Here is a 13,564-nt window from a genome sequence, read left to right as displayed (position 1 = left end):
ACTCATGCTCTTTCTAAGATTTTTTTTATTCGAAAATTAGAAAGAGTTCACAAATGGGGAGACATAAAAAATGCAAAAGATTGAAGTGAATTTATTTTCTGTAGTAACATGCAAAATCTTCAATTAAAGAAAAAATGACCAGCTAAAAACCGAAGATTACTCCCGATTAAGTTGAATGATTCTTCCTTTGTTAGCACACTCAGAGGTTAATTTTTTAGATCATAAAAGGGCATCTGTAAAAACAAAATCCCCAAGATGACACCTCACAGAAATGTCTCCACTGAGGTTTCAGACTTCCTTCTGAATTGTTTTGTCAGGTCCCCCAGCTGGCAGCTCTGGCTGTCCCTGCCCCTCAGCCTCCTCTTCCTCCTGGCCATGGGGGCCAACGCCACCCTCCTGGTCACCATCCGGCTGGAGGCCTCTCTGCACCAGCCCATGTACTACCTGCTCAGCCTCCTCTCCCTGCTGGACATGGTGCTCTGTCTCACCGTCATCCCCAAGGTCCTGGCCATCTTCTGGTTTGACCTCAGGGCCATCAGCTTCTTTGCCTGCTTTCTTCAGATGTACATCATGAACAGCTTCCTTGCCATGGAGTCCTGCACCTTCATGGTCATGGCCTACGACCGCTATGTGGCCATCTGCCACCCTCTGAGGTACCCATCCATCATCACTGACCAGTTTGTCGCCAAGGCAGCCATCTTTATTTTGGCCAGAAATTTCATTTTGACACTGCCCATCCCCATCCTCTCTGCTCGACTCCATTACTGTGGCAGAAATGTCATTGAGAACTGCATCTGTGCCAACATGTCTGTCTCCAGGCTCTCCTATGATGATATTACTATCAATCACCTCTACCAGTTTGCTGGGGGCTGGACTATGCTGAGCTCTGACCTCATCCTCATCTTCGCCTCCTACACCCTCATCCTGCGGGCCGTGCTCAGACTCAAGGCAGAAGGTGCCGTGGCCAAGGCCCTGGGCACCTGTGGCTCCCACTTCATCCTCATCCTCTTCTTCAGCACCATCCTCCTGGTCTTCGTCCTCACTCATGTGGCGAAGAAGAAGGTGCCCCCGGATGTGCCCGTCCTGCTCAATGTCCTCCACCATGTCGTCCCGGCCGCCCTCAACCCCATCGTTTATGGGGTGCGGACCCAGGAGATCAAGCAAGGAATCCAGAGGTTGCTGAAGAAAGGGTGGTGATGAGCACAGCTGAGGCTCTGCCCCCCACAGTAGGAGGAGTTATAAACCAGCTCATTAGAAATTGGCCGAAATCCATTGCTTAGAGATATAAGAGCAGAAAATATGTTTAAGTCTGAAGCAATTTCCTGACTTTATCCTTCTTCTTCAAACCTCAGTGCTTGCTGCTAAATGCCTGACACTTCTGAGACTTTTAAAATGTTTTCCCAATACTTACTACTTTGCTGTGTCTAATATGAGAACATATGGAGGAGAAACTCTACAGTGGAGAAATAAATCTCAGTTAATACTGTATTTACTATGTCTGCATGTGCACTTTTTAAAATTATATATAATTAGGGATATAAATATCTTTGCGTGTCCTTACTATTGTCAACTTGTTGTTATTAATTCAGTGACATAATGCAGTTGCGAGAAGATCACAGTATTTTAAATGTCAGCCCTAAATGAAGAAAAGTAGCTAGAGTCTCTATGTGCATCTCTTTCACTTGCCTCCAACCAGGTCCTCCTACTCTTTGTATCAAGCAAAGCCTGTATCTTGTTATCAGGTGCAAGCCTCCAAAGGACAGAGCTCTTGCAAGAACTGCTCACATGTGAAGAAATGGGACTTCCTGTGTTTAGGAGAAGGAGTTGTACAAGGCTTCTTCCTCAGTGTCTTGGCACCATTGTCTACACTCGAAGCTGCCTTTTTAGGATTCAAAATGAATCCGTTTGTGATGTGTACACCGAGCTCTGCTTTAGGGTACTAACATGTCACAATGTCAGAAGATGTTCCAGGAATGACACTGAAATATACTACGGCTTATTATTAACTGAAGAAAGATGTTCCATTCAACGGCTGTGGTGCAGGAACTCAAGGGAACGAAGATGCGTAGAATGAACATGCAATCACTGAGGAACTCACATGTTGTCCAAATGGAATTAAAGCAGTCTAGACCCTACAATGCTGAAGGAGTGTTTTCTTCTACGTAGAAGGGAGTAGAAAGAATGAGGGGGAGGTCCCATTGTGACTCCTCGGGTTAAAAGCCCAACACAGTGTCCATAAGGATAGGTATATATGTATACCTATATATGTGTGTGTGAATATATATAAGTATATATAGGTGTATATATATAGGTGTATATAGGTATACATACATAGGTATATAGGTGTGTGTGTGTGTATGTGTTCGATCCCTGGCCTTGCTCAGCTTCCAGCATCACCCCAAGCTGTGGTGTAGGTCAAAGATGCAGCTCAGGTCTGGCATTGCTGTAGCTGTGGCATAGGCCATCATGGCAGCTCCGATTGACCCCCAGCCTGGGATCTTCCATGTACTACAGGTGCATCCATAAAAAAGAAAAAAAAAAGAGAAAAAACAAGATAGAAATACAGTAATTCGAAACAAGAGAAAAGCCTGAGACCATGCCTTAGATGGTCTTCTGCGTTCTGGGCCTTGCAAACCACAAATAAGACATGTGACCAGGAAGAAATCAGCAGCCTCGCTGAATTTCAGGGTCCTCATCTGTTGCATAAAGACAAAGAACCAGTTGTTTTAAAACCCATATCTAGTTCTAATAATCCCTGAAAGCGTGCCCTGCTTTCAGACAAGCATGACTCATATCGTTGAGTCTCTTTTCCACACTTCTCCCCTCTAAGCCATTGGGGTGGACCTTCCCACATTCCGTCATGATAAGTGGAGACTGACCTAAGAATAGATTTCAGAACTCCACAGGGCATGGCGGTGGCCATACACACCAAATTTTGGCAACATTTTTCCCTTATCTAATATGTATTCAACACCAGCAATATGCCAGATATAGCAAGATCTAGGATTTGAGGATAGCCTCGCGAGCAAAAGAGACTTAGATCAAAGTACATTTCAAGGGAAATTCAATTATTAAATAAATAAATAGCTTTAGCAAGTGATAAGTTCTACAAAGAAAAAAGACGGCACAGCGTTAGAGTGATCTAACAGAAGGAAGCTACTTTGGGTGTAATTATTAAGGAACCTCCGTGCAGGTGATTTTTGAATTGAGATCATAAATGTTAACAAGTTCATCATTTGAACATAAGGGTAAGATTGTTCCAATCAGATGCAACAATGACTATGGTGGCTTAAAGCCGAGAACAAGCAGAAGTCCAAGAAGCAGTGGACATCCCAGCAGGTGTGTGGGATACAGCGATGGGGAGGGGAAGGCAGAGCTTACAGGGGAGATCTGACAGCAGGTAGCAGAACCTCTAGCTCCAAACAGACAAAGAAGGGCTGGCAATGGGAAGATGGCTATCACTTTAAGCCTGGCAATAGACTGGAGGTCCATGCAGAATAAGAGAAAGGGAACTCAGCTCAGAACCAAAGCGGGAACCCAACCCTACAAACCAGAGACATACCAAGAAGAGGCTGGGATTTAAAGGTCAGATCCTATTGTCATAACGGTACCAGAGAGGGAACGTTACAACAGAGACCTTATATCCTGGGCAAGTTTAGCTGGAATGGTGCTCAGCACTAAGGCGTCTTCTAATATTGATGGATGATGTAATTTCATCCTCATTACTCCAGGACTGGATGCAACTGGAGGCAGAACTGAGCCACATTGTAGAAGATAATTGAATCTGGCTGGAGTAGCTGTAAACAAAAAGGCTTAAACCAATCGCCTTCCCCATGCACTTTGTCAGGGATTCCAGGATCTGCGACAAGGTGGTGGGCGGGGTGCACAGGTTTCAAGTTTTCCCTCTGTTGACGAAGTATTCAGTAACATCCTGCTGGTTGCATCTCTTTTTTATTTTTTATTGAGGTCTAATCGACATATAACACGTTAGTTTTAGGAGTATAACCTAATAATTCAACACTTGTATATACTGAGAAATTATCACTACACTAAGTCTAGTTAACATGTATCATCATATACAGTTATACCTTTTTCTCGTGATAAGAACTTTCAAGATCCACTCTCTTAGCAACTTTCAAAATGCAATAAAGTGTCATTAAGTAGAGTCTCCATGCTATACATTGCATTCCCCATGACTTATTCATTTTTAAAATGGAATTTAAGTACCATCTATACTCTGATAACTCAAACGCCTGTCCCCATTGTGGATCTGGCCCCTGAAAAGTGCCAGTCGCTTACTTTTATTTCTGTTTGGATATTTAATAGTCACTTCAAAAGTAGAGTCAAGGTTAAGAATCCGGTGTTGTCACTGCTGTGACATGGGTTTGATCCTTGGCCCTGGAACTTCTGCATGACGTGGGCACAGCCAAAAAACAGTAACAAAAACAAAATACATCATTTTTTAAAAGTAGAGTCAAGGAGTTCCCACCGTGGCTCAGTGGAAATGAACCTGACTTGTATCTATAAGGACACGGGTTCTATCCCTGGCTTCACTCAGTGGGTTAAGGATCTGCTGTTGCCCTGAGCTGTGGTGTAGGTTGCAGACATGGCTCAGATACTGCATGGCTGTGGCTGTGGTGTAGGCTGGCAGCTGTAGCTCCGATTGGACCCCTAGCCTGGGAACTTCCATAGCTGCACGTGTGGCTCTAAGAGAAAAATTTTTTTTAAAAAAAGAATCCGTTGTAGAAATAGAGTTCAGTGTGTTTAAAGTCAGACTTTTGATATCACATATAAAGGTAGATAGTCAGTTAACGTCACTCCTCTTTTCCGGTGTTCCAGATACTCCTGAAAAATACCTTAGTGTCATCATTTCTCCTCCATCTTTTATGCCTACAGAGTAACTCCCAGCAAATCTTGGGACCGATGACTTCAGTTTCCACTCATCGCCTTAGTCCAAGCCATGACCCCTTTTCACCAGAATGGTTGAAATAAAGTCCTCATTGGTTTCCCCAGTCCTGCCCACCCCCCATGTCCTGTCTGAAGCACTGTCCATCCCTGCCCTGTGAACTAATTTATTCATTTTTTGGCTGCACCCGTCACATACAGAAGTTTCCAGGCCAGGAATTGAACTGAAGTCACTGTAGCAACCCGAGCCACAGCAGTGACAATGCTGGATCCTTAACCCACTGAGCCACACGGGAACGCCCACCCTGTGAAGTAAACGTGAGAGGCATTCAGAATGTCAATACTGAGAAGTATGTGAAAGCTACTAAATACTTATTTAATGAACGAGTAATTGAGGAACCACAGTAGCAGGGAGTCAGAATGAAGAAAATAATGGATACCAAAACATGGATTTGATGAAGATTTGAGGAGGGGGCAGTAGTTAAGGGAGGTTTAAATTCAAGATGAGGACAGCAGCATGGACGTTACATTGTGTTCCTTGTGGGCATGCCGTTGAAACATCACTAAAATGCTCACACTTCCATAATCCCTCTTCTTTGACTCACGTCTCTCAGCGATGGTACTTGAGTAGCTTGATGATCCCTTGCTTGATTTCTTGGGTTCGTACTCCATAAACAATGGGGTTCAGGGCTGGTGGGATGAGGTGGTGCAAAACATTGAGGAGGATGGGCACCTCCGGGGGCACCTTCTTGCCTGCCTTGTTTGTGAAGATGAAGACAAGCAGCAAGGTGTAGAAGAAAAGTATGAGGATGAGATGAGAACCACAAGTGCTCAAGGCCTTGGTGGCTGCACCCCCCGACTGCAGATGCATAACAGCCCTCAGGATGAAGCAGTAGGATAGCAAGATGAGGACCAGATCAGAACCCAGAAGGCACCAAACACTCACGAACTGGTAGAGCTTGTTTAGGTGAATATCCCCACAGGAGAGCTTGGCTACAGAAATGTTGGCACAGATACAGTTCTCCACCACATTGCTGGCACAGTAGTTGAGCCTGGCGGCCAGAACCGGGGTAGGCAGAGTAGCCACCAAATTGCGGAAGACGATGAAGAGGGCCGCGTTGATGACAAACCGTTCGGTGACGATGGACGGGTAGCGCAGTGGGTGGCAGATGGCCACATAGCGGTCATAGGCCATGGCCAGAAAAGTGGAGGACTCCATGGGAAGGAATGTGTTCATGATGAACATCTGCAGGAAGCACCCCGCAAAGCTGATGGGTTTCATGTTGAACCAGAAGATGAGCAGGACCTGCCGGGATTAATACTACTCTCAAAAATCGTGCGTCTGTTCCCATCCTGGGGTGAACCCTGGGAGAGCCCTTAGATGCCTTTAATCATCCATATCCCCAAACCACAGCCCCATAATCCGAGCTGGGACAGCGTCCTCACTTCAGACACCTTCCTTCTATGGGCATCCCAACCTCCAAAGCCTGGTTTCTACCCTTTGCTCTCCAACCAAGGATCACACCTTTTGTTTCAAAAGGTTTACTTCTAGCCTGTTTTCTCTTGATCTCTAGAGTTCTTACCCAAACTCCAGCTGGACGCATCTGCCCATCCAAATGTAACCCAAGGCCATCAAGCCCAGTAAGTCCAATCCCTAGATTTGGACACCCTCCGACATCTCCCTGCACATAAGAAACTTCTTCCAAGTATGCTTCCTATCCCAGTGCATCAGTTACATTTTAGAAAGAAATCTCTAGAGCCCTTGGGCATAAGGTTGGGGTGATCTCCCTAGAAGTATAGAGAAAATCAAAACTTGGAACCACTAACTCAGACAATGAGAGAGGGCCTGTAAGTTTGGGGGAGGAAATGAAACTTTAAAAGGAAATCACGGGCCTTGAGAATAAGAGGGACTCATCTGGGAACTGTGATGGCCCCAGGGTGATAGTGCAGGACTGTTCACAGCATCGAAACAAGGTACCGTTTGACTGAGTGCCTGGGAGTAAATCCAGGGCAGGTCTGACCTTGGGGATGACGGTGAGGCAGAGGATGAGGTCCAGCGCAGAGAGAATGGCAAGCAGGTAGTACATGGGCTCGTGCAGAGAGGCCTCCTGCCAGATGGCAAGCAGTAGCACAAAGTTGGCCCCGAGGGCCAAAACCAGGAGAGGAGCCAAGACAGTAGACAGCCAGTGCTGTGTATCCTGCATGCCTGGAAAGCAGATCATCAGAAACTCAGTCACCTGGGTCCCCGTGTCGTTGAGAGATAACACCATGATGCCAGGTGGGCCTGAAACTGGCTGAAAGAAAAGAGATGTGAATTCAGGGTTTGATTGCTTCATTAACCTCATAACTGACTGATCTGCCTCCACTCTAGGCTGTCAGCTTTCTCCTCAATTCTACTGAAATGAAATCTGTCTAAAATTAAATTGGACCATGTCACTCAGCATTCGCAGCTTTATGAAGAATGACTTCCTTCCCGTGGTATGTTCCAGATCCACACACATCGACCCAGCCCCATAGGGCGTGCCTGGCTTTGTCTCGCTTCTGTGTGTTTACATGCGTTACATCCTTCTAGAATCAACTCTCTTGCCATCAACTAACTACCTTCTGCTAACCCCGTCCTATTTGTACCAAGTCACACCTCTTAGAAACTGAAAGGGAAAAATCTTTTTTTTTTCTTGTTACTCTTCTCATTTTGTTTTTATTATTATTATTTTTTTGTCATTTCAGAGCCATGCTCGCAGCATCTGGAGGTTCACAGACTAGGAGTCGAATCAGAGCCGCAGCTGCCAGCCTACACCACAGCCACAGCCATAACCACAGCAACACAGGATCCAAGCCACATTCTGTGACCTACACCACAGCTCATGGCAACACCGGATCCTTAACCCACTGAGCGAGGCCAGGGATCGAACCCACGTCCTCATGCACACCAGTCGGGTTTGCTACCACTGAACCACGATGGGAACTCCTGTTACTCTTTTTACGCACACAGTTAGATGCTTCTTTGTCCCACTGTTTCTCCATGATCCTTAAATAGCCTGATCATGCGGCTCAACAAAACACCCCTGTGTTCCTTGATGTTTCCTAGTTGTCTTCCAAAAAGTCTGTGTTCCCTCTGCCAGCAATGCCGTCTCCTCTCTTCATTATAGCGCAGAGAAAAATGCCCCATACATGTTAATGTAACAGGCTCTCAACAAGTACAGCTCAGAGGCAGGAGACTGACTGATTGTGGAAAGCATCACAATGCCTTGAACTAATTTCACTTACTGTCTCCCTATCTTTCGCTACCATCAGTCACTGGCCCTCTTGCTTAACACTCAGGAAAAAGCGGAACAAAGCAGAAGAGGTAAAAATACTTTAGTGCTGAGGGGGAAAATAAACAACCCAGCGGTGAGAACAATAAATACAAGAGATACCCGCGTGGTGTCTTTTTTGCATGTGTATCTGGTAAGTGTTTAAAGCAAACAAATCACATAACGTTTTCCCAGGCAAAGGAGAGGAATTAAGGAAATGAGGCTGTTCAGACAAGGGAAGGACCGAGGAACACTTAAACATGTCCCAGGATAAGCTGTCTCAGACTGGACCTCCAGCTCCCTTGGAGTGTCTTCTTAACCACCCAGGATTCTGATGCTGAAGAAGTTGCCAGATTCTGCTGTGTTCTCCTCCAAAGCAAGGAAAGATCGTTTTCTGTAGGTGGATTCGGGGCAGGTTGTGGAAGCATCCCTAAAAAAGTATCTCCCCACCAAGGTTTGGAGCTGTGTGGTGTTCCTTGGCTGTAGAGTGTGGGCTTCTCATCAGGATTCGCGTTTGTCTAGACCAGTGGTTCTCCAGGGTGAGTGCGGCTCAGAATCACCCGGAGACTTGTTGACCCACATACTGCAGAGTTACCGGTTCTGCAGGTCTGGAGGGAAGCCTGAGAACTTGCCTTTCCAGCCAGTTGCTGGGTAATGCAGATGCTGCTCTTCCAAGGACAGTACTTGGGGAATGACAGAATTGGGATAACTGACCTAACCTCTAATCGAGACGAACTGTAACCCAAGACTGCTGTCTCCGTTTAGCCAGCCCTGGTCACGCTCTGCTCAGCTTTAAACATCACACTGACGGCTTCTTCCATGATTTTCAGTTATTTAGTACCATTGGGGACCATCGCCCTTCTCCCAGTTTCTAAGTCATCTCCCTCTCGTGGACTCTCTGGGAATTCCATAGGTTCTTTCTCACAGTTTCATCTCTCTCTGCCTGACCCTATAGTTCTTAGCCACCTCTCCTGGTGGCTCATAAAGCTCCCTAAGGTCATTAAGATCAAGGACACGATATGCTTCTTTCTTGGGTGTGGTAGTGGCTCAAATCCAGACACTTACCCTATGCCTCTGATTAATAGTCTAATAATAAAGAATGCACTCCCGTCCGCCTCCCAGCCAGAGACAGACCTGAGCTGACCTTCTGCGAGCGCGGCTGACCCACATTCTAATGTGTTCGTGCTCCTCTGGTGTCCGTGACCTTGGGGGTCTTCACATACTAACATCTGAGGCTGCAAAAACATCCTCTGAAGTGAGCAGCGAGTAAGCTGAGCACCAAACTCAAAGTGTCACTTACGCTTGACTTTCCAGTACACGGCTCCCAAAGTTACTTACAGGGAGAGTCTTACAGTGTGGCCACCCGGCTGCTTCCAGGCAAGCTGTGACTTCTCTGCCTGTCCTTCTGCTGGTGGCTTCAGCCCTGGACGGCTGCACGAAGATGCTGTGTCTATTACAGCCACTCTCCTGTGTCCAGAATCATGAAGAGCTGATTTGGAAAAATCTTGCCCCCGTGGGACCCTCCCTCCCTGCAGGCACATACCCACTTCTAAGGTAAAGAGAGAGAGCTCTGTGTATAACCGCAGATGGAATAAAAGAGCAGTCACTAGTTTATGGTTTCTCTTGAGGTGTCTGAAAGTTACATAAACCGAGAGGAATTATTTGTCATGGAAAGGAATACCATTTGGGGACTTGGCGGATGTGTGTAAGACAGCTCTCAAGAAGACAGATGTCATTAGACTTATGAAATGACTTCACGTTATATATTAACTGCATTCTAGAAAAATCATTTCAAAACAATTAAAACCACTCTGAAATTTTTAAAAATTGTATTTAAAGTGAGTACTTAGTGATGATTTATTTTATCATTAATTTTTAGTTATGGTTTTAGAAATAGCTTCACACAGGAAAATAATGTCACTTAAATGAAAACAAATGTATGCAATTCTTTTTTTTAATGTATGCAATTCTGAACAGTAAAGTACATACATTTGATTAGGACACAGGGTTTTAGTTCAAGGATTAGCACCAAAACAAAAAAATAGTAAAAAAAAAAAAAATTACATAAAAACTTCACTAACCAAAGAGCCCAGATGGGGAAAAAAAAAAAAAAAATATATATATATATATATATATAATTCAGCCATTAACAAAGAAGAAACTCTGTCATTTGTGAAAATGTGGTTAGATCTTGAGGGCATTATGGTAAATGAAATAAATCAGACAGAGAAAGACAAATACTTATGATCTCACTTCGATATGGAATTTAAAATAACAACGACAAGCTAATAGATACAGAAGACACAGTCTCATAGATACGGAAGAGAGATTGGGTGGGAATATGAGAGAAATGGTTGAAGAAGGTCAAAATTTACACACTAACAGTATAAAATATTGTCGGGGGATTTAATATACAGCATGATGATTCTAATTAATAACACTCTACTGCCTATTTGGAAGTTGCTAGTGAGTAGATCTTAAGAATTCTCGGAGTTCCTGGCGTGGTGCAGTGGTTAACGAATCCGACTAGGAACCATGAGGTTGAGGGTTCGGTCCTTGCCCTTGCTCAGTGGGTTAAGGATCCGGCATTGCCGTTGCCGTGAGCTGTGGTGTAGGTTGCAGACTCGGCTCGGATCCCGCATTGCTGTGGCTCTGGAGTAGGCCAGTGGCTACAGCTCCGATTAAACCCCTAGCCTGGAACTTCCATATGCCGCAGAAGCGGCCCAAAGAAATAGCAAAAAGATAAAAAAAAAAAAAAAAAAAAAAAAAAAAAGGAATTCTCATCACAAGAAAAAAAAAGTTCTGTAACTGTGTACGGTGAGAGACATTAATTAGACTTATAAATAAAGCAAAATTAACAGCAACAAAAGAAGAAATAAATCCACAAGTGTGGTAAAAGACTTCAGCATACCTGTCCTAAAAGATGATAAAACAATCCAATAGAAAGAAAATCCATATAGGTCTGAAAGATCAGATTACATAGACAGAACGTGGCACACGATAAAAACAGGATTAATGTTATTTCCAAGTGTATAACCAACTAAATGCTCAAACATAAAAAAAAAAATCTCAACTAATTTCAAACAAGTGGCATTGCTCAGAATATGTTCTCTGATCACAGTGAAATTAAAGCAGGAAGCAACATTCATGTACTTTTAAAACCCATTCTTCATAAAAACTAAATGTGCACCTCTAAATAACCTATGGGTCCACAAAAAATCAAAATGGAAATTAGGAAATCCTTTACACGGATGAAATTGCTCCAGTTATAACATTGCCTCTCCATTAAGCCCTAAGACGCAGAGATGCTTTGGGTTTCCTGTCTTCCTGGTCACTGAATACTCTCTGAAGCATTACATCCCATATGAACACACCTGCCTACCTTGCCATGCACACATAGCCACCCAAACTACGCACCTGCAAAGGTGAAGGGGGGATGTATGCATTTAGGTACAAAGAGAAAGAGAAAACAAAGGCTTATGGCACTTACCCCAGAGCATCTTGAAACTCCATCCGTTTGAGTATTTGTTTGTAAAAGAGAGAGATGACAGATACTGAGTCCCATATTCCATTACCGTATGTACTGTACCCATGTTCCATTTTACTGTATACTTCATTCCATAGTCCATATTTCACTCCTTTCTCCATTTTACTGCATCCCACATTTTATTAACATATCTCATAAACATTTGCTAAATATCTTTCAGGCGTTTGGTGTTTTGCATGGCTCAGCAGGAAATGCAAAAGCTGGTGAACAAATTTTGACTTAACTAGGATTTGTAAGAGACAGCGCATTAAAGAGAAATGCGAATTGACTTGGAAGGAAGGAGTACGCCTCTCTGAGAGCCATCCAGCCCACAAGCTTATCAAAAGAACCATGTGAAACATTGTAAAACTGGTACTGGAATTCTAATTCACCCGAAAGTGTTTCCACATGAACCCAAGGAAGAAATTGCAAGCAAACGAGAGGAATTTTTAAAAATCCCAAACAGAAACAAAGGTATACTGTCTCAAGTGCTAAAAGGTGGTTTTTAGAGGCATTTAAGCAAATCTTGGATGCATGTTGACCAAATATTCTTTATTGAGAATTTCGAGAGAACTACAGATTTGATAACTTGAAAACCTCTGTGGATATGAAATTTTAGCCAGAAATAAGAAAAGTGATTGACGATGTGAAAAATCTAAGTGTTTTTGTGTGCTTCAAGAGGTAAATTGCAAAGAATTTGAAAGTTTCTCTTCTCCGGTTTCAGGACATTGCCGCCCCACCCACCCCAAATGAAAGAGCACTGGAAATAGGACCCTTCATCAGGACACATGCAGTGAATCTGTGAGCAAATACCCCTCACGGGCTGACTTGAGATCCCCGTTTTCTGCTCTCTCTTTATGAACTACCTACAGTCTCTCCTTGGAAAGAGCAGTGCTTGCAGTCTGAGTCCATCCCAACCTGTCTGTTAGCCAACCGCGGCGTCTGATACGAGGCAGCAGGACCAAGACTTCCACAGATGACATAGCACAAGGAACGGCTTAGTGTGCCTCAGCACAACACCATGAGCTTCAAGTAAGGAAAGGATTTTATAAGTCAGGAAGACCCAGTGATTGATAAATTACACCGCGGCTGAGAAGGACACGCAGGGTGGCGGGAACACCGTATAAATAATGAAGGACAACATCTAAAGACCTTAGAGAAAGCAGCGTGCAGAGGAAAATAACAAAGGGAGGTCCCATTTATAAATTACGAGCATATTTTGAGCTCTGACTGAAAAACTTTCCATAGGAGCTCCCACTGTGGCTCAGTGGTAAGGAACGCTGTGAGTAGCCATAAGGATGTGGGTCCAACCCCAGGCCTCACTCAGTGGGTTAAGGATCTGGCATTGCTGTGAGCTATGGTGTAGGTGACAGATGAAGTTCGGACACTGTGTCACCGTGGCTATGGTTTAGGCTAGCGGCTGCAGCTCTGATTCAACCCCTAGCCTGGGAACTTCCCTATGCCGTGGGTGCAGCCCTAAAAAAGCAGGAAAAAAAAAAAGAAAGAAGGAAAATCTTCCCATAAATGAAGTCATCCAACAACCTGGTAATTCACACAATCAGAGACAATTTTCCCTCTTCTTAAATTAGGAAACTAGAGCTCAGATTGGAGAGTGAAGAGTTAACATCTAGGAGTGCCCATTGTGGCGCAGTGGAAACAAATCTGACTGAGAACCATGAGGTTGCGGGTTCAATCCCTGCCCTGGCTCAGCGGGTTAAGGATCTGGCGTTGCCGTGAGCTGTGGTGTAAGTCGCAGACGCAGCCCGGATCCCACATTGCTGTGGCTGTGGTGTAGGCAGGCAGCAACAGCTCCAATTAGACCCCTAGCCTGGGAACCTCC

At 44.5% G+C, this 13,564-nt stretch overlaps 2 protein-coding genes across 3 annotated transcripts; one reads left to right on the top strand and one right to left on the bottom strand.

The window, feature by feature from the left end:
- The first annotated feature begins 255 nt into the window (after positions 1 to 255).
- On the top strand, positions 256 to 1,197 carry LOC100514479 (olfactory receptor 56A3). The gene has a single exon (XM_003129435.5). It carries the CDS (start codon positions 256 to 258, stop codon positions 1,195 to 1,197), a length of 942 nt encoding a protein of 313 aa, XP_003129483.3.
- A 2,738-nt stretch (positions 1,198 to 3,935) lies between these two features.
- On the bottom strand, positions 3,936 to 12,066 carry LOC100520924 (olfactory receptor 56A3-like). 2 transcript variants are annotated; one of them, XM_084978179.1, is made up of 2 exons: positions 11,689 to 12,066; positions 3,936 to 7,199 (listed from the first exon to the last, which is right to left on the bottom strand). In XM_084978179.1, the coding sequence occupies exon 2, from the start codon at positions 6,185 to 6,187 to the stop codon at positions 5,516 to 5,518; it is 672 nt and encodes a 223-aa protein (XP_084834305.1). In that variant the 5' UTR covers positions 6,188 to 7,199; positions 11,689 to 12,066; the 3' UTR covers positions 3,936 to 5,515. The 2 variants fall into 2 exon arrangements, with proteins under 2 accessions (XP_084834305.1, XP_020958317.2); XM_021102658.2 differs by lacking the exon at positions 11,689 to 12,066 and having other exon boundaries at positions 5,445 to 6,211; positions 6,927 to 7,175.
- Between the last annotated feature and the right edge of the window lie 1,498 nt (positions 12,067 to 13,564).

The sequence above is a fragment of the Sus scrofa genome, chromosome 9 (genome assembly GCF_054392235.1).
Source record: "Sus scrofa isolate SSC_HxYL_T2T_F1_AM1 chromosome 9, Sscrofa_HxYL_maternal_Yorkshire_Landrace_v2.0, whole genome shotgun sequence".
Taxonomy (NCBI): Eukaryota; Metazoa; Chordata; class Mammalia; order Artiodactyla; family Suidae; genus Sus; species Sus scrofa.
This window is presented reverse-complemented; position numbering and strand designations above follow the sequence as displayed.

What these genes read in the sequence shown, in the direction of transcription:
- LOC100514479 (XM_003129435.5), top strand. Translation starts at nt 256, where the DNA reads ATGACACCTCACAGAAATGTCTCCACTGAGGTTTCAGACTTCCTTCTG.
- LOC100520924 (XM_021102658.2), bottom strand. Translation starts at nt 7,175, where the DNA reads ATGGTGTTATCTCTCAACGACACGGGGACCCAGGTGACTGAGTTTCTG. An exon ending in GCCTCACCGTCATCCCCAAG is followed by an intron (nt 6,212 to 6,926) that starts GTCAGACCTGCC and finishes TAATCCCGGCAG; the next exon opens with GTCCTGCTCATCTTCTGGTT.